We start from the raw sequence: 21479 nt of genomic DNA, 5'->3' as shown, positions 1-21479 counted from the left end.
GCCATGTCATGGCTCAGTTGCCAAGCGGCCAAAAGCGCCCCCCAACACCCCTCTTTCACGCTCAGCTGTACGTCTGGCCCGGCATATTCAAGTGTCAATTACAATTGCCTCAGGGGCGCAAATACAAGCCAAATAAAAAAAAAACAAAACGAGAGAATTTAAATTATTAAACACGCCGCGAACGTAGGCAGCATTTAAAATGCGTGAAACGAACTTGAACTTCAGTTTGAAAGAAGAAGGAAGTCGGCTTGAAGTATCTACGAAATATCTACCCAAGCAAAACCCATACCCTAAACCCCAAAACCAAAACTAAAACCAAAACCGAACCCAACCCAACTCGATTTCAAAGTCAAGGGCTAGGGAGCGAACGTGTTCAAAATGCCGAATTACCCTACATATGTAGATAAGTCCCCTAGAAATAGTGCCCTAGAAAATAAGAAGGGGTTTTTCGGGGGTGTTACGTGGCTCGTGGCACGTTGGGCGCCATTTTGTAGGAAGCTCCGAAAAAACGAAAGAGAAATGAAAGACCACTGAACAAACCGCTTTGGATCAACTCAAATTTTATGCGGGCAACATTAACAAAATAAAAAAAAAAAAAATAATACAAAAAAAGAATACAAAGAACCAGAAGAAGAAGAAGAAGCGTAGGGAGAACACACGCACCAAAAAGCGAAGAAGAAGAAGACACTGCAAAATCGAGAACCAAACTTTTTTGGCAGAAAAAAAAAAGAACACACACCAAATAATGAAAATGTCAATGTCCGAACAACCTTGAAAGAAGCCAAAGGAGAAAAGCTGCCACACGAAAAAAGAGAGATATTCAGAGAAGGGTGGAAGGAGAGCCAAAGGTAAAGCGTATTCGCATTGAGAATCACTTAAGTGTAAGGGCCCAAACCACACTGAATTTGCAATGCGCATAAAGTTCTCATCCAACCCTAAAAAATAAATTGAAAAAATCCAATCCAAATAAAGGGCTTTGATCACAGCAATTAGAATTTGAGATCACTTGGATTGATTGCTGCGCAGTTGAATAGAAAAGTTAATTCAAATAGAGATTTGAAAAATGCAGGAAAGAAACTTTCTTGTTGAAGTTTTCTTGACATTTTTTTCTTTACGACCGATCTCGAAATCAATAAATTCAGAAAAAAGAGCATTCTACATAAAATTATTTAAGCCAAACCTTTCGAAAGTCGATTTACCTTAATGGGCAATAGAGAATATATATACACATGTTAACTCAGTGTCCATTAACTGCCTATATCTCAAACTATCTTAGTGACAAGAAGTGGTTCCTGTTCGACTAAATATTGATTTTATGCACGTCTAAAATACGCATTACCAAAGAATTTTAATATATCAGTATCTACAACTTATTAATGAAAATTTTTATATATATATATTTATTTTATAAACTGATTTAATTAATCAAAAGGAATAATTAAAGTGCATTAACATTTGAATACACCAATTAACGGACGTTTCAAAAGCTAAAAACAATACCACTGGCGCCCAAGTGGTCAGCATAAGCAACTGAGAGCTTTCCTTAGTCACGATGTTGCAGCCAACATCCGCCAGGTGGCGCGTGCAGATAATCAAACATTTTCGTTAATTTCAAATGGCAATTTATTTTTGTTCAATGCGAAGTTAAAAAACAACGAAAATTGTTAAAAGTTAGAATGTTCAAGCAGACAATTAATTACTGCAGCTTTCGGTTAACTAAAATATAGGCTAGCGCAAAAGCTCGTGTTCAAATTTACAGTTGCTCTTTGACGTCATTGCAGTATTTGAAGGAAAACCGAAATTGAGTTCATGAACGTTTGTCGACTTCAATTTGTGCGCTAGGCTAGGCGAACAAAAAAATATATATAATATGCACATGGGGGAAGGGGGAGAGAGCGGTGGAGGGAGGGGGCGAACAGTCGCCACATGCAACGAGGTCACGTGCAGTTGGCTTGGCAATATGGCGCTCTACACTAACACAAACTCACGACGCGATAGCAAGCGGCTCTATGAAAATGCACTGCAAGGTTGCACCCCCCCCTGCCACCCTCCTCGGACCCCCCGCCACCCCCTTTCGACGCCTCATTGTGAGACAGGGCGAACGAACTGAACAGACCCGCTTCGCAGTAACCTCTAAAAATTCTCTCTGCGTATTTGTGCGACTTTTTTGTCTACTATTTTTGAGATTCTATTGAAAGAGACGTTCGCTGGATGTGGGCGGTTGGCTTTTGTTTGCCGAGTTTGATGTGCAGTAATTAAAATTATTATTGATATATGTTTTAACACTTTTGAAAATTTGAACATTATTAGTTGGGCTTGCCTTTGATTTTATTTGTCGGATACTTAAGTTTGATGAAATACCTTTCAATTCTTTTATGTTGAGATTACTAAAATTGGATATTCCTTTCCTTATCTTTATCCGTCCTCGTTGGAATACATATCTAACCTTTCTAAATTCTTATAAATTATTATTCATTCTTATTTTCTTCAGGCAACTAACAGCTTTACGAATTACAAAATTTGTTTATAAAAGTTTGGAAATTTTTTTTTCAATTTTTGTATAATGAAGTTTTTCAAACTTATTAGAAATTTATTAAATTGTTTTTTGTTTAAATCTGTCATACTGCCATTTAAAAGTAATTCCATTAAATATTCAGTAATAAAGCCTTTACGAAAAATATTAAAAATCTTCTCTTTCTTTACTGATTATTCCCATAATTTAAAATCTTTAATTTGTTAATCACTAATACCATAACTGTATAATTATTATTTTTGCATAATTATAGAACATCTGTATTTAGAATAACTATCAATCGTCATAATACAAAGAGTATTTTTTTAACAGTGGTAAGGTGGAAAAAAAAATATATGAGAACTTTACATATCTCAAGCTTAAACAAATTGTAAGTATAAAATAGTGACTTTCCTTTTTGAAAAACTTTCTTCTGTGTTAAGGAATTTCTAAGGTCTGTTAGAAAGATGGAGAGAGGAACAGGCAGTCGGAGCTGTGCTCTCGCTCGCTCTTTTGCTGCCATTTCCGTTCGCCATTGCCTAACTATAAGCTTTCCGCTCGAAGCTTTGCCCCATGAGTATGTGTGTGTGTGAGCGAGTGGCACACAAATTGAGTGCAAGTTCATCACACAGACGCTCACACGCGCAAAACTATGACAAAATCCGTAAATGCAGCTGCTGCTGCTGTGTGCGTGTGTATCTGTGTGTAAATTTAGATCGAGGCTATTGCTTCACAATGCTGCTGGTGCATTCAACTCGGAGTTCAGATCGCACAAAGCAAAAGTCGACGGCAGAGAGGAAAAAATGACATTAAGAAAAATTATGTTGAATTTATTTATTGCATAGAACACAGCGTTAGTATCAGCCTCTCTCTCTTTCGATTCAATTGCAAAATGCAAATCGTGTGGGTCTGAGGCTCCAACGAACACACAAATCGGACACGGCACACAAGACCATATTCCGTAGCCGCGCACATTTATTTTTATGAGTTATTTGACTCAGTTTCAGCGGTGGCAAGGTTGTGGCCCACTAGAAATAGTGGGGCCAGGTGAAGAACCTCTAATGACATTCGACTCGACTCTAACGATCGAGCCGATACTGCGAGCTTGAGCATCGTTTTCGCTTAGCTAATTTGCTACAACTTACGTGGCGGGATTGGAGGGATTAGACGCGTGATTGATCGATCGCAATTGACTTACCTGAAAGTAGAATAAATATTTGATAAGTAATTGAAAATTGTTCAAAGATATTGCAAAGGTCAACATAAAGCTTCATAATTAAATAGGTGTAATAGTTGTAGAGGTATATGTTTTGTAAATCCTTTTTTCTCAAATTTATTTATTTGAAGTTTTTTCTTTGGGAACATATTTCACAAATTTATTTATTTGATAATCAATAAATAATTCCTCTTAATATTATCTATAAAAAACTTTATTTTAAGAAAGCTCCTTGCTAAAACACATTGTCTATCACAGGATTAAAACTCTCCCTTAAATAAATTTAACTTAATTAGTAAACGATCATTTTCTAAAGAATGAAAACTAATTTTAGGAGTCAGGCTGATCCTTAAAAAAAACAAACGCCTTCACTGATCAAAATCAGCTGAATGTGGAACCAAAAAAACTTTTCCAATCCAATTAATCTATAATCTACAATGCAACCGCCGCATAAATCAAGCATTTCCCAACATTTTCAGCCTTCGCTGCGGCAAGCTGCAAACTTTTAAGCCATCCACTCACTCTTGGCCAGCGATAAAAACAGTTAAGCAAATTTTCGTTCGGGGGCAATTGTGTGCTCGCACAATAGGAGCACAGCGAGTGGAGCAGGAGCGGAGCAAGGTGAGGCGGTGGCAGCATCCATGCAGCGGTGGAGCCCCCAACTGGGCGCCAGAACCGGGCCAAATTGAAGGTCGGGCATTGGCCCAAAGCGACTGATGCATTTACCCCAGAAAACTGCAGTCGGAGAGCAAAAGTACGGGGCGTTCTCTTAGTCTCTCTCTCTATCTTTCTCTCTGTGCGGTGGCCACGTTGCGTATGAGTAATACGTGTTTCTTGTCCCACTCCTCCAATATCTATCTCTCTCACTCGCTCTCTGTCTGTGTCAGCGGCAAATGTTGATATGTCTGCTGCAGTTGACAGGCAAATGCGATTTCTCAGACGAAGTATGCATTTGCACATTGGAAGGATATTAAATAAAAACCTTAAGCAATTTGTATTTAAAACCATGCAGCCTTCATATTTTTGCAATCTGACATTTTGGTATAAGTTTACTTTAAATGATTTTTAGAAGTCATCCCAAAAAAAAGGACACAAAAATTAAGTTTACGGTTTCTGCACAAAATAGAGATTGGAAATCCCATCAATCAAGTATACGCCCTGTGTTTTGCAATAATATAGGCAATCTTACCCAGAAAATTAATTAGACAGTAAAAATCGGGAAAACATCAGATTTGATCTATTTACCCGAAAATAAGATAAACAAGAAAAAATCTGATCTAGATTAAGTATACGCACTGTTTACAAAACGAATCCTATAAAGCAGTGCCGAATAGAGTACCGAATTGAAATTGGAACCGCCTTGCACCCTAGACACCCCTCGTCACCCCTCCCCACTCCTCTGATCCCCCCAGCAAACGCAAATGTTAGCAGAGTGAAAAATAAAGCAAAACAAAAAAAAATTTATTAGGTCATATGGCTGGCATCATATCGCCGCGTACATCGACTGTGGCGATAATAGAAATAAACATACAGGCGCACAACAATCACACACACACACACACACACACACACAAGCCAACATAGTTACAGATAGGGGCAGCAATGAAAAAACAAACCCGAGCTGAGGCAGGTCAATGAACGTTGTGGCAATTCCAAGGCCAAAGCCACAAACTGCCTAGAACCCCAGAGAGAAATCATAGAGAGGGAGTGCGATAAGCGAAAAATCGGAGAGAAACACAGAGGAAATGAGAGAGGAAGTTTGGGGAAAATAGGGGAAAAACGCGAAAAATGTTTACCTGTTTTCCCCACTTTAGTCAACATGACAAAGTAAGTTGTAAGGCTTTCAATAATTAGACCCAAAATATAAAATTTAAATCATAAACTCTCTCATTTTTGCAACACTTTCAAGTAGTTTGCAGAGTAAAGACAGTTTTATATGGAGGGCGAATAAACTGCGTCGCTATCGTGTTCTTTCATAATGCCGGCGACTGTCGGTTCGCTTATCTAATCGCCTGCCAGTCGGTTCAGCAAAAAAAAAAGTTAGACAAATTGCAAAAAGAAATATAAATAAATGTTAAATAAACTTTTTTAAAAGGAACTAAAAATCGTAGTATTGTAAGAACTATCACAACTGAAAGTAAGTGTGAGTAAGATTGATAAGTATTAAATGACAACAGTTTATTGATGCCACATTATTGAAATCGTAATGGATTGGCATAACTTTGTACTCGATTTTTAAATTAAATTAAGAATATTATAACAAAAATTTTAAAACAGATGTTTTATTCTGATTAGTAAACATTAACGACTAATAAAAATGGTAGCTTTCTATAATGATTAAAATTAATTTAAATAGGTTTCAAAATTAAAAAGAGAACTTACAATTATTTTATATAGATCTCATTAAAATAAATCATTTATTAGTACATGCTATATTTATTTTCCAAAGTCTGCATATTTACAGAGAATTAAACAAAGACCAGACATCAAAAGACAATCCCATTTGTTCACCAAAAAAATGTCACCCAAGCGTTTTGTTCGAACGCAAAAACCTAATATTGTCAGTCATAAATCTCTAACTGGCGACAGACAAAAAAAACAACAAAAAATATACGTGTATGAATTCAATAGAATAAATGCCACAAATTGTCAGCAAATGGCCCAAATACTTGTGGCACGTGCATGTGTCGGTTGTAAGAGACCGTAGCCATTCACTTGCAGCAGTTGCAAATGAGACAAGCAACATCCATGAGGTTAAAAACTAAATTCCAGCCGCAATCTTCGTCCAATCTATGAACGCTATCAATTGAAAGCGAAATTCACTTTCATGGCTCCCCGCCCGTTTCCCTTTCGCCGCGCAACATTCCCGCACATTTGGCCAAGTTCAACGACCGCACGAGTCCCTGGCCTAGATTTTCCATCAGAAACGCCAGCAACAGCAACAGACATCGCTGATACCGCCGTCGTGCTTTTACTTTCGTTCCCCATCGGCAGTGCTCGGATTTTGGGGCTGCTTTCGGCTTCAGTTTGATTGGTGCTTCTCGAGTCGGCTCCCTCTCCTAGGAACGTTCATGCTTTGGAATTTAAGATAATAGGAACTGATCAAATATGGTTAATAATGGTAACAAAGAAATAATAATAAAGGAATAGGAGCAGGCTCCCTATAATACAACGTTCATGCTTTAGAATTTAAAATAATACGAATTGAGCAAAATTAAAAAACAATGATAACATTTTGGAAAATAATTCATTCTTAACACACAGAAATAATAATGAATACAAATAAATTACAACAACTCAAAAATTTAATTTTTAAGTACGAAAATAGAAAAAAATATTCTTTTACTATTTTTTTTTGCTTTGGAATTTATAATAAAAGCTGCTAAAAAATGGAACTTAATAAAAAAACGATTTATAAGAGAAACCATTTATATTTTTATAATTTTTTTCAAATTTTATACATATATAAACCAGGAATTCTAAAAAATGTATTCTGACCAAATTCAAAAGGAATTGAACCATACAACCAATAAAATTCAGGAGTACCCCCGATAAGGACAATTTACAGATCTAAAATCTTTTGTATATCCCAGCTATTGACAAAAGAAGAAAGGGTTTTCAATAATGTTTTGAAGTAAAATAACAAAACTAAAATGGATTGTTACAAAATGGCTACAGGCATTGAACCAATAATCTAAATACCTTTTTATTATTCAGCAGGGAATACTTTTAATTTAAACAAAGGTTTTAAGATAATTAATTAAAATATAAATTATTAATTTAAAAAACAAATGTATAAATGTATGTATTTTCTAAATTAAATACTTTAATTCGAGTATTACATAAACGACGATCATAAATTTCCTCCGTTACGCATTATGAATATTAAATTTCAATACGTATGCGGCAAGTATTAATCTTAATTTTCACATCCATAAAATATTCTGCTAAGGATGTGGGTATTAAATATGCCAATAAAATTCTTATTGCCCCAAAGCAGCAGCTGAATTCAATCCCTCAGCAGAGATAACAAAACACAAAAGGCGAGCAAATGCGATTTGCTATCGTCACGACTTGCCCCCCTTTTCCCCTCGCCTACCTTGTTGCGTTTGTTTTTTGTTTTTGCGCAAAAAGGAAAAATTTAGGTTAATGAGTTCAACGACCGCAGAGGAAGCGCCAAAAATATACACAGTACATGGAGGCAATAGAAAGATAGAAAGAAAGTGAAATCATTTTGGTTGAGACGGGGAAATTCGCTGGCGATTGTGGATGTGAAAAAAACTTAAGCGTGGGTGTGGATAGGGCAAGTGTACAAAAATTGGGGAATTCACCATAAAGAAGGAGCCAGATAAATGAGTGCCTAGATATTTGTAAAATTGTGATTGATATTATAATTTTTTACTCACTAACTAATTTACTTACTTTTCTAGTTCCTTAATTAAAATATATTTATACTATTAAAAATATTATAGATGTATAAGAACATATTTAAAATTATTGTAGTAAATTGAAAAAGTTTAAAACTTCCTTAAAATGTTTTTATACACAATTTTTAAAATATATAAGTAAATAAATATTAGGATAATTATACGGATAAATCAATAAGATTTGATTATTCGTTAGAGACATGGTTTTTTAATATAATTTGGTAATAATAATAAATCTTATCTTAATAAATAAACAGTCGAAATACTTGGTAATAGTTCCCCTTGTTTTCCTGCCAAACCCAAAGTTCTAAACAAATACTCGATCTAATTTGCTTTACAAACAACAGCATATAATCTAAAAAAAGAAATTAATTTTGGAGTCCCATTTAATAGCAATATTAACCCAATCTATTAACTAATACCATAAAGCTCTGAAACTATGTATATATGTATATGTATTAGGCTGATTCATCCACTTACCAGCTAAAACACGTCCAATCAGACGTTCGGTATCGTCTATATGTTTCGCCTGGGCAAAGAGATCCTCCCGACTGCCCACTGTCATTATGTTTGATTACCGTTAAAAGGGGGCGTGGTTCGAGGTAGTTAATTAACTGAATCGCTCGGTATGAAGATTTTATTTGATTTGATTTAATTAGGTTTGATTGATTGATCTATAAATTTGCTAGTATTCGTACTAGTTAATGTTTTTAATAATTTATTTAAGGCTTTTTTATGGCACCTCCGTGAGTGTTCAATTTGTTTTGCTAACTAGGCTAGTTTTTGCTTAGAATGTTTGTTTTGTTTTATTTGTTTTAAAATAATTTGATTTGATTTCTTATTAAATATTTGTGTGCACAGATATATCACAAAGTAGCAACCAGAGCAGCGATGATGTAGGATTTTTTACGTGTTTTATTTTTGGCCAAGTCTTTATGCATTTTCATCTAATAAATGCCACCATTTGTTTATGCATTGCTTAACTATTTAACATTTAGAAAGACTTATCACTCTCTCTTTATGACACTTGAGGAAATCTCAAAAAATATAAATAAATATTTTTGATTTGTGCTTTGGCCGTTAGAATTCACGTGGAAATGCCGAAAAGGTTTGGGAAAGATTTTTTGAGCGCCGGGCACAGTCTGAGTGTTCAGAATTCAGTATTCGCGCAGCGAGCGAAGAACGCAGAATAATAAGCAAAACAACAAACGCGGGGCGCCAAAGCCGAAATGCAGAAGCAGAAAATCGCAAGTTTCAGTCAGCTGTTTCGGTTGTTTTTGCTTTTTTTGGCGCCGGCCAATGGGGCTATTTTAAGGTGAACTGCTTGCTGGGAGCTTTTCACTGCTTGCAAGCGGTTTGCGGAAGCTTTTTTGTGATAGCGCGTGAATTTAAAATTTTTTTTTTTACTTTAGAAAGGAGGGCATTTTGGATGCAGTAAACGAATACAAACCAAGGAATTATCTATAAAGATTGTGTTATTTGTAATGACTGGAATAAAATACCGATTTTGAAACATAAAAACACTTATTCAGAAGTTTAAAACTAATTGTGCTATTTAAAACTGTCTGAAACTTAATCATTTACGTTTTGTCTGGAAAATAACAAAAATATACAAAATTTGTGTACACTTATTTATGACTTGTAGTTGTGATTTTATTAAGGTCTTAATTAGCCCCTCATAGTGCTGTATACGGGACATATACTCTTGAAAAATAAAATTAACCTGAAACTTATTAGAATATCCTTGGATGAACATTTTCAAAGATTATGCAAAAAACTAAAAAAAACTTTCTTTTTCACAAATATGTTGACTTTTTAACTAAGATTCAAAGTATTATATCAATTACTGGATTATAGAAAAATAAAAGAATGGCGAATAAATAACATTTGCTACAAAATTTTCTGTTCTATAAGTTAATTTATTTAAAACAATTCTAAGTTCCAATCAAGAAAATTAATCTTTTTACCATCTCAAATTAAAGCGAATTTCTATCGTTATTGGCCCAGACAGAAGTAATTGGCTCGAGTTTATGAGAGACATTTAACCAAATGGGAAACTATCAGATTGTGGCCGCCAAAAACCAACAACCGAATTGGAGACCGCAGCTTAAAAAGTGCTCAGCCAAATTCTGATTGCCAGTCCGGTTGGCAACAGAAGCTCCAAAAGCGATGTCCTGCCAGCCGAGGGCCAAAAAGCAGAAACAGCAACAAAAGCGGAGCGGGCCAAAGTTAAATGAACTGTGAAAATGCCAATGACAGAAGAATTATTCAAGGCCGCACTGACGAACAGCGAGACGAATGAAAAACGAGGCGTGAGAAAGGCTTCGGCGATGGCCAGTAGCAACAAAAACAGCAACAAAGGCAACTAGAGCTACAGCAGAAACCACTCAAAAAGTTTTCAAAGAGCCGCAACATAAATCCCAGAAACAAAACCACCAAAGGAATCCCAATTAAAAATAGAAAAACCTTTTATCAATAAACAATTAAGATTTTAGCTATACTAAAACACATAAGAGATGAGACATTCTAGGTACAAGCAATTTATTATTATTTAAATTGTTGTTAAAAACAAATAAAGTATTTTTAAAGATCTCAAAAAGACAGCCAACAATATTTGTAGTAAAAAGAGAAAAGAGCATTATAAATAATAAACAAATTTTTTTAATGTCCAATCAATAGCAGAATGGACATATTTTTAAGCCAAACAAACTTTTCAAGGATATATTAGTATATATATGTAATATATAGCAAAATTTACTAAAGGGTTTTAAAAGGATATTTTAGGAAGAACCAGCAATTAAAAATGCTTAGCCAAATCAACTACCTTCAGCAACTATGAAATAAACGAGGCACATCAGCAACATGAGCTGCATTTAAGAGAAATCAAAAGTCCAAAGCTAAATGTTTGGGTTAGGTAAGTCAAAGTCTGTGGCTTGTGCAACGCGAATGGGACAGAATCCTTGAGCTACATAGGGATTGTCCTAGCCAGCAGCTAAGTCACCACCATTTCCCGCAATCCCCTCGTTTCCCTGGATTTTCCAGCCACCCAAGAGCGACATTGAGAACTGTAGCAAAATGTCAGCGAACGCATTTGAACTTTTCATTGCTATTGCTGCAACTCCCCACGTAAATCGGGGGATTGTGAGGGGGGCCATTATCTCCGCCCACCGAGGCCGTGCCTCTGGGTCTGCCCTCAATTCGGATTCGGCTGCCATGTTGCACAATCCCGGCCAGCCAGCAATAGCAGCCAGCAGTCGCAGCGATTCTGTGTCGTTGCACGGGTTCAGGGTCACTTCGCGTTGCACTCAGCGCCCAGCAGCCACATCTGGGTGTGGGTTGAAGTTGAACCACTTGGGCTGCTGAACACTGAGAAAAACGTTTTTTCTAACCAACAATCATACTATTAAGAGTTTTGTACATCATTAGTTTAATATAATGAAATGAATTCAAGCAAGAAAAGAAGCAAGCTTCAGCAATTCTATGTTTATATACCTTTGCATCTGTTAAAAAATTTAAATTAAATTAAAATCGATATTTCAAGATGTATGTTTTTGTGCTATTTTTATTTTTCCGATTTTTCCTACGGGAGCTACGAGTAAATAGTTAAATAGAGACGGACATGCGGAGATGGCTAGATCAACTCTCCTGGTGATAATAATCAAGAATATATATTCTTAAAAAAAATTAAATTAAAATATTTGTTGCGCGTTATTTAAAAACACTTTAAAATCTCTGTCTTGAAAGTATGCTAAGAAATATAAAGGCAGGAAACAATATAGCATACTTAAAAAAATTAAAACAAATTGTTTTAATAATATGAAACTCTCATTTTCAGAAAACGAAGAAACTAAATTTTTGTATATTTTATAAACATTTGGCTCTGTGCAAAATGGCTTTTGTTGCTGCCACTAGTGCTCCATTAAACGTGTTAGGCGCCAAACGGTGTGAAAATAAAAAGCACTTAACCCACCAGCAATTCGCTATTGATTCGATTAGGCAAACACGGCTGAGAACTGAAAATTGAGTGGCAAAGGGGTTTACTTAATGGAGGAAACCACTGTTTTATTAGAGAATGGAAGGTTGCAGCCGGTGTAAAATGACCACTGATAATTGTAGAGCAGGGAAATGACATTTTAAAATTAAAATGTTTGCAAATATTCATTATAAACATTCATTAAATAAAAGATAACATAAGTTTTCTGATTTTAGTAAATGCATTTCCCCATAACTTTCAGTTAATGTCCAGATCCAATTAATTAACCTCGACAGCAAATAAAATCGTTTGATCCACTGACGTTGTATAGTAATGCGCACTCTCTCACTAAACTAACATAAACATGCATATACATTTATAGTGCGGATAACCTTCAATGTCTATTCAACTCTCGGGAAAATTCGTCCAAGGACATGAACTGTGCTCACCCCTAAGATATTCGGCTCCATGCAAATGGAGCTGAAGACGCCAATAGATGGTTACCCATTTCCCCACCCTTCAATCGCTCTTCCACAATCATGGGCATCCATTAATTACAAAATAAAACAAAAAACACTAAAAATTTTAATTAAAACCGAAAGTAAAACCAACCCAATTCAAATGCCTCGAAAAATGCCATCTGACGCGGTACTTTCCATATGTGTGCAAGGACTTTCTTTTGTTTTTGTTGTGTGTGTCTCAGTGTTTCTGTAGTATGTGTGCGCCATGTCATTGTCCTGGATAAAGTGCAACGACATTGGCCCTTCAAAACGTAACGAAAAGTGCGTGAAAAGCTTGGAAAAGTTTCGAGATGGGCTTTCAAGAGTGAAAAGCTAACTTATTCTCTCAGATAAATCTTTCCAGGACTTCAATTTTGTAGAAATAATGAGTTACAAAATGTAATAGTTATTAATAAAAATGTAATTCCAATTAAATAAAATTTAAACTCTGAATAAAAGAATAAGTTTTTATTAATAAAATTATAAGTATCCAAAAATGTCAAGCTGGTTGAATAAATGCTATTAAAACATTTGAAAAATATAGGCAAATATATATAATATTAATTTTTGTATTTCAGATTTCTAATTTAATAATTTTATATCTGTGTTTTTTTTTAATATCTTTGTTTTCAATTTACTATTTAAATTTCTACATTAATATATATTCCACTCCATCAATTACACATAAACGAAAGATAAAATAAATCATATCACATTCCGCCTTATCGTAAATATTACTTTGGTTAAATATAATGTATGGGAAAGTATTCATGGCGAAAATTGTGATAGGAAGCGCATAAATATAATTTCTATTCTCCAATCAGCAGACAACAAAAGCGGACGACAAAAGTTATTCACAAAAAACAAACAGAGACAGAGAGAGGGAAAGAGAGCAAATAGAATCGGAATGATGGTGATTTAGGGGGTGGCTGCGGGAGAGAGTGTGAGTGAGAGTGCGTGAATGTTCGGCACTCTCTGATACAGATACAGATGCATATACAGATACACACGGACACACATATACCACCGCACACTGGGACAGCACTTGGCCCAGATTATTTTGAAGGTCGCGTATTATCGACGGTCGTTCACCTATTTACTCGGCAAACAACAAAAGCAACAAATACAACACCGACGGCGACGCTAACGTCGACGCCTACGCCGACTGCGGGTGGGCTTGCTTTTCTGCGTCTGTTTCTTCGGTATGTATTATGTTTGTAGGAATGTGAAATAATAAATATTATAATATATACAGTAAATACTTTTGAAAAAATTCAACATGTTTCGTTGTTAGGATTATTTCAAACTAAATTACCAAATTAGGACGTGTAAAAAATATATATTATATGTACATATAATATTTGGAATAATTTTGTATTTTACAAAAGACAATTATTTTAAAATATTTGAATTATTAAAAAAAAATTGATCAGGACTTATAGATTTTGTATACGCTATTTACTTGTTTGTTTTTATAATAATGGTTTTAATTCTTTAATTGTTAATCAACTCTTTTTCAAATTAGATAAAATTGTAAAAATTGAATACTAAATTTTTTTGCAAATTACATAAGTTTGAAGCCACATTAAAAGAAGATTCATTAGTATTGATTTTTAAAATCTTGTTTCATATTTGATGAACAAATCTGTATTCATTACATTTGATTATTACATTTTCGAGCGATTACTGTAAATATTTTGGTGTGGCTTATGTGTTTCAGCTCATCTGTACATACATATTTTTTTGACGCCACTGTTTTGACATTATGTATATGTTTAATCAGCAGTTATCAAGGATATGGTTGCTTTTATTGTAGCTGCAGCGCGTGCGACATTTGTTGCTGTGTTTATTTGGGAAAGCTCTCAAAAAAGAAAGCAGGAAAATTATGCGGAAAAGCTTTTGGAGGAAGTATTGAGGCAGTCCGCAAACATTACCACACACACGAAGATTGTTCTCCTTATTTTCGTGTGTATTTTTTACTGTTAATGCGCATTAGGTGAGCTAACGAAAAAATAAACAAAACGGCTTACAAATACCAATACACTTAAGAGGTTAATAAACACGGGCGGGCAGGTAAAAAAAAAGGGCGTCATGGTTTTCAATAAGCTAAAACATATGTGGCACCCTAAATTTTGAGTGTATTTCTTAAGGTGGGGGAAAACTTGTGGGTGGCTGAAATACAACAGTGAGGGAGGTTATGTATCTTTCATTTGCAAAGTAGGCCGACGAAAGCTTGTATACAGTTAGGTCATTAGGTCACGACTGTGTGAGAGAGATGGGAGGTTTACTCAACGGGAGATTTGGAAACAGGATGGTAAATAATCAGGAAGTATCGCATTAAACACAAATATAACAAGTATTACATTTTAATCCAGCTTGAATATATTTTCGAAAATAAAAACTATTCTAATGGTCGATACGCCTTTAAACCAGTTATTTAAGTTATTAGTGATAGAAATTTCTACTTCTTTCACAAATTTCTGAAATCATGAATGGTTAAATCAAAAAAAGTAACATCAAATTTAATGAGCACTTACGGAACATATATTTTTAAATTGTTAGAGAAGGCGAAAGTTGATTTTCCGACTTTAAAATGTATTGAAGAAATAATTTTAAAAAATCTTTAAAAACTCATACAGCGCTTGACCCAAAATTACAACGCAAATACTTATAAAAACATGTTTAAATATAAATGAACAATATCCCAAAGGACAAGAACACACATTCCAGGAAACTTGAAGCCTAGGCAACTTTAAACACCCCCACAGTATTCAGCAATAAATATGAAACCAACTTTTCCATCAGAGACAAAATAATAAGGACCCTACAAATACTTCTTAAGAAGAAAAGCCCCAGTGCTTTTGTTTTAGAGAGCGCGAGAGGAAAGTAAAATAAATGCGAAAAAAAAGTCTCAATGGGCCAATGGGGCGTATGGGTTATTTTTAGCACAAGCCAAAAGAGAAACCTAGCACAACAGGCTCAAACTTGAGGCTGCAAAAGGAAGGGGGGATTTTAGTGGGTGATTGTGGGTGGTTATCACAGGGTTTGGGTTGACAGGCCTGCGTACAAAGCGGCTTATGTAGGGGGTTTCGACTTCGCCTGATGGGGTTTGACACATTGACCATGAATTTGCTTTTACCAGCTGGAAAAATGATATCAAAAGGGTGGAAAGTGGGAGATAAGACACTCTGACAAAAATATATCTTAATACAAGAAGATGGAACATAAGATATTAAATTGAAGTTATGTATAATAAAATTGAAAAAGATTTTACATTTACAGCATACTGTGACTAATAAAGTTGAAATGGATTAATAAAAAAAAAGGAATTATCTGGTTCGTAATAGAAAATTCATAAATAATATATTTAAAGCTTAAACAATATAGAAGTGTTGTTCTAAAAAACACTTTATTTAATTGAATCTGAATAAATACAGAAATTCTTCAACATTTTTATCTCAGTGCAAATCTAGTGCAAATCTAGATCATTTATCATAATTATGAAGCAGGAAAACGGCTTTAAGACTTGTCAATACGACCAGTAAATTCAATTAAGACATGAAATATAAACACCAACAATGATAGAGAGAGAAAACCGAGGTGAAAAGAGAAAGAGCACTGCGAGCAATTTCCACGAATTGCTCCATTAATAACACTAGAATTAACCGAAAGGTTACTAAAAGTCAAGGCCACCAACGAAATTCGACACATGCACGGTCGAAAGGCAACAAAAGCGAAAGAAAAGCAAAGAAAGAGAAAGGCTGATGGATTTGGCACTGCGAGAGCGATAGAGATGGCAAGCTGGCACATTGACAAAGTGCTAATGCGTGTGAGAGTTATGTGCCAAATTTATAGGCCTCCTTCTATTGGAGGTGGTAACAATCAACTCGGTTAACAGCCCACTACGCCTGCCAACATCCAAACCGAACTTAATGGCTGAAAGGAAACATTTGGGTTCGCAAAGGAAAGGAAAAGCCCGAGGAATAACGAGCAAAGTTCATGTGAAATATTTCGAGTTTTTTTCTCTGCTGGATGAAACGCTTAATTAAATTTGTTGCTGCCCGCAAATTCTCAAAAAAAAACACGAGAAAAGCCGAAAAATAAACAACAAAAGAAACTAATGGTTTCGTTTGCTCAAGGTTAAGGTCGCTTTTGCTATTAAATGAGTGTGCCTGTGAATTCATGTGATTACGGCGCTATTTGTTTAGGATTATGTTGGATTAATAAAAACATAAAAGAGGGCTAAAATGGTAGGCAATCTAAGGACAAATCATTCAAAAGGTAAGAGGTAAGAAATGTTGTTAGGTATTATAAACAGTACCGTCATATTGTATCATTTTACGATTAGTTAAGAAATGCTGAGACTAAAAACAACAACACTACCAGAAAAACAAACCAAATAAAAATGAATTTTAAAATCATTCTCTAATCAGCAGAATGACTTCCAAGTAGTTCTGCAATCAGAATAGGTTTAATTGATATTTTCTAAGTGATAAAAAAACACAAACACAATTATTCACGACTAGAAAATTTTGGAGAGTAGATAAATCCAAACTAATAAATAAAAGACTAAATGAGGTTCTACACTAAATAATATTATGTTTAAATATAATATTTTTTTCAAGTGCAACAGGTTCAACTAGAATAATTTTTTAAGTCAGAATGGCTCTCGCCATCTATTGTCAGGTGGAGGAACTTCAACGCAATTGCATAAAGTGCATCGCGGAAAAGCTTTCACACAAATTTTCCAGTTGCATTAGTAAAAAGTTTTCCCGGCAGGAAAAACTGAAAAGCGACTAAAAGCTTTGCCATATGCACTTGGGTTGCATTCACAGCTATAAGTTTGGGCTGAAAGCTGTGCAATATTAGTGCCACTGTTAAATTGTTAAATGGAAAACTACACACTACTCTGCAGTTGAATAGAGTGCACTCTGAGAAATTGAGAAGAGAGGAGAGAGCTTTCTGCATTCATGTGCAGATGAAAACCCAATCCACAAGTTGCCGCCAGGAAGTGCAACAGTTGCAAGGGCAAGGAGAAACTGATGAACAGCTGTTCGGAAAAGTGGTGGAAACACACGGAAAAAAGTTAGAGAGATTACGGAAAAGCATATGTAATACGATGAGATTTAAATTTAAAATGTGATATCTGTAATGTGATATTGCCATTTATTTTTAATTATTAACGACTTATAATAAACTTTTAACCGTAAGAAAATTTATAAAAATTTGAATTTGTTATATTAAATAGAAAGTATTCTTTAAAAGGACAATTCAGCATTATTAGCTGAAAGTTTTAACAAGAATTTCCGCCTTTTTTAACAACATAGTGTCAAATAAAATTAAAACACTATAAGCATTTCGGTATAAACTATCAACCTATGCATTGCTATGAGTATAGTTTTATGTAAACATACTTAAGATTCGTGGATACATGTTAAAAATTTAATTAACATGTTCTTGCTTTTTTCAGAAGATTGTTTCAGTGTATTACTTCACCCCCATTAGTCTACTCGTGTAGTGCAGCCGCATCCTGCACCAAGGATCCGACATTGAGCTGCCCTTGATCGCAAGTAACCTTCAGCGCAGAGCTTTCGCCCTCCGAGCGCAAAACTGGAAAATGCGAAAAAAAATGTGTGTGTGTGGGAGGGGGCGACAAGGACATGGACACAGAGTCCTCGCCCGGGGTGTAATAATTGGCTGGGGGCCCAACGGCAAAGGTAAACCCTGGCTTAATTGCCAGTTAATTGACGTTGAGTGGCATTAACCGACATCCTAGAGAGTGACTTACATTTAATTGGATCTGACAGCCGAAACAAGGGCAATTCGGTACATACCTGCAATGACATAAGAATAAGAAGGCGAGATTAATTATAAATATTAAATGTGGGTCAGTTTTTGGGGCGTCAGTTCGGTCTATTAAGATTTGCAGACATGGCGTCGAGAGTTCCCCAACTTTTATCCGCTTGTTTGTTTTGCACACATTTTCTCAGTTCTGTGCCCGGTTTTTGTGTTTTTATTGCGCAAAGCGCACATGCCAACGACCTTGACCATCACAATTTATTTTCATTTTACTTTTTGCCTCCCTCTCTGACGCCAGTGTGTGAGTGAGAGTGTGGAGCAAGTGACACACATTACGTAGGTCCCCATTTAGTCGCTTACACAAGACCTCGGGCAAGGCCAGCCTCTCTCCCCCTTCCTTTCACCACCCCCCTCCACTGCACACTATACATTTCCCTATCTTTCTCTTTCAGCCCCTTTTTGTGGCTGTTTTGTTATTATTATTATTTTTTATTATACCCTCAAGTGTGTCGCAAGTTGGCAATAAGTTAAATGCCATTTTCCATTGTGCAAATAATTATCAAGATTATTAAAGTTGATTGCTAACAAATATTTTAAGAAGGCAAATATTTAAAATGTAAACAATAGCTTGAAAAAATTGTTTAAATTATAATAAGGCCATAGGTTACAAAAATGTAATATTTGAGTGCAACTTTATATTTTTTATAATATTTTAGTAATATAAATGTTTCGAATAAAATAAATATATTGTACTTTATATTGTACTAATATTAAAAAATAAAAAATGTTACTATTATTAATAACAATTAATAGTTAGAAAGTAAAACATATCTGATAAAATGATCAAGTATTACAATTATAAAGCGAGGCACTTAGCTAAAAACCGCTTGCTGACTTAAATAAATATAACATATATAACACAATAAAAATAATATATATAAATCTGATAAATTTAAATGCACTTATAATATTGAATATTTCCTCATTGTATGTCGATTCGTATCATTAAACTTCTGTCAAGGAAACATTTAAATAGCATTCGGATTCTATTAAGATGTTGCTTCCTCTAAACGTGCACCTGTAATTCCACCTGTCCGTCTTTCCCCTTTCCCCAAGTCGTCCAAGTTTATTAGAAATCTTAATGCGCAAACTGGCGGTCGACTAACCGACATCGAAACGTTCAATATTGCACCGCACTCAGACACAAAAATATATATTTTCAATGTCACAAAACGGACGAGTGGGGAAATCTATATAAATACATATGAAATAGAGTAATGTGGGTGAGGTCAATACAGACCCATAAGCTACGTCAAAGCACAATTGAAGATTGAATGAGTGAATTTGCGGTGGCAACTCTGGCAGCACAGTGGGCAAAATGCCAAGGAAATTACTCAAGGCAAGGAAGTGAGCCAAGGCTTCTCATCGAATATTTCCCCATAGCAAAATTTCGCCATAATAAATAATAACGATGGGGAGAGAAGTTATGAAACAGCCAAATATAGTAGGAAACAAATTGAGAAGGATTGAATGTCAAAAGGCGTGGGAAATTGGGTTAGTATACCAGAGAAAATCCCAAAAAATCAATGGCTAAAATCAAAGTTTATTACTTTAAGTGTTGGTAATTGAAGAAAAAATTACAAAATGACAATTATAAGTTGACATTGACATTGCTTATCACACCAGGAACACACAGGCAAGAATTAAAGGGAGGTTGGTAATTTTGCGAGAGTGGGAGCCCGTCTTTTTCGTCCTTATCCTTGTCCTTGTGCGTTCATTATACAATCCAAAGAGCACGCGCCCAGACTGTTGTTGCTGCCGTTGTAGTTGTCAACGCATGCACATTTCATTGCCATCTTGCAGTCCACACAAACACAGATCCCAGCCCCGTCCCCCACGCATGTGTACACACACAGACACAGCCCACAACACGACCCTGACCATGAACAAGGACTTGTCAATTTCAGCAGCCACAGAAGCAATATACACGGCAAAATATAAAAGCCAAATGCTGACAAATTCTAACTTACTTTGGTGATATTTCATTTTTTTGTAATTTTTTTTGCTAAACAATAAGAGTATTTTTTAGGTTTTGATTCGTTTATAAATTTGTCGTCCTCGATTCGACGAAGTAAGTTCAGAAAGTAATTTAAAAAAATTAATTAAATATTGCCATCATTAGTCCATCATTACTTTAATGAAACCACAATTGACATGAACAACGAACCAATTCATAAATTTATGAATTTTTAAATATTATTGCCTTTGAATATTTTAAATTTATGGTTAATGTTAAGGGAGATTTTAACAATTTTGTGTGTATTAATTAATATCCAATTAAATGCAAAACGCGACATACCTAAAAACAATTTAAATTTATTTTTAGCTTAAATAAAAAATCTATTAATTTTAATGTAATTAGAGACAACATTGCGTATAAGTAATAAATTAACAATGTTATTAAACCAAATATTTAAAAACCCATGAACATACGTGAACTTTTTTATAGAATGGAAAATTATAAATGTTTTAAAAGAAGGTAAATAAAATATTTAACAAATATGTAAATAGCGCAATATTTTTTCAGTTCAAGTAAGGAGAGGTAGAGTCAACACGCTCTTGCAAAACTGCTGAAGAGCGAGCGAGAAGCGAAGGGAAAATCAGCAGGAACTTTTCTGTTACGTGAGAGTTGCCTTCGTAATTTAATTTTGTGTTATGAACACAATTTGTATTGCTTTTCCCCATCACTTTCCGAGCTGTTCACTTTTTTGAAAGTTAGTTAACCCAATTGTATTAGGAAAAACTAAAGTTTTCCTGTCACTTGACCGAGTTTATTAACTATGCAAAGCGTTTACATCTAAGTTAACTCATCGATAATCGCTCAATTAGTCTAAATCACCAAAATAGGAAAAGTCATAATGGGTCTGTTCAACCCTTCTTAATTGTGTTTAATTTTATGACATGGATGGAGGTGAAATACAAAATAGTTGTAATTTAAAATGTTAACAAGAAATGAGTAATTGGACACTGCTGTTAATTGGAAATGGAAATT

At 34.9% G+C, this 21479-nt stretch overlaps 1 protein-coding gene across 2 annotated transcripts in view; it reads right to left on the bottom strand.

The window, feature by feature from the left end:
• LOC108052568 (ecdysone-induced protein 75B, isoforms C/D) overlaps positions 1-21479 on the bottom strand; it is a 109897-nt gene that overhangs the window by 73107 nt on the left and 15311 nt on the right. Inside the window, exon 1 of one of the 2 annotated variants that reach the window (XM_044456788.1) lies at positions 8636-8924. The exons of the other annotated variant lie outside the window; for it this stretch is intronic. Coding sequence (XP_044312723.1) covers positions 8636-8720 — 85 coding nt within the window. The 5' untranslated portion in view covers positions 8721-8924. Of the gene's footprint in view, positions 1-8635; positions 8925-21479 lie in introns of those variants that run through there. 2 annotated transcript variants of the gene reach the window in all.

This window comes from Drosophila rhopaloa, unplaced genomic scaffold (genome assembly GCF_018152115.1).
Source record: "Drosophila rhopaloa isolate 14029-0021.01 unplaced genomic scaffold, ASM1815211v1 contig_150, whole genome shotgun sequence".
NCBI lineage: Eukaryota > Metazoa > Arthropoda > Insecta > Diptera > Drosophilidae > Drosophila > Drosophila rhopaloa.
Note: the sequence above shows the minus strand (reverse complement) of the source record. Positions and strands in the feature narration are given on the sequence as shown.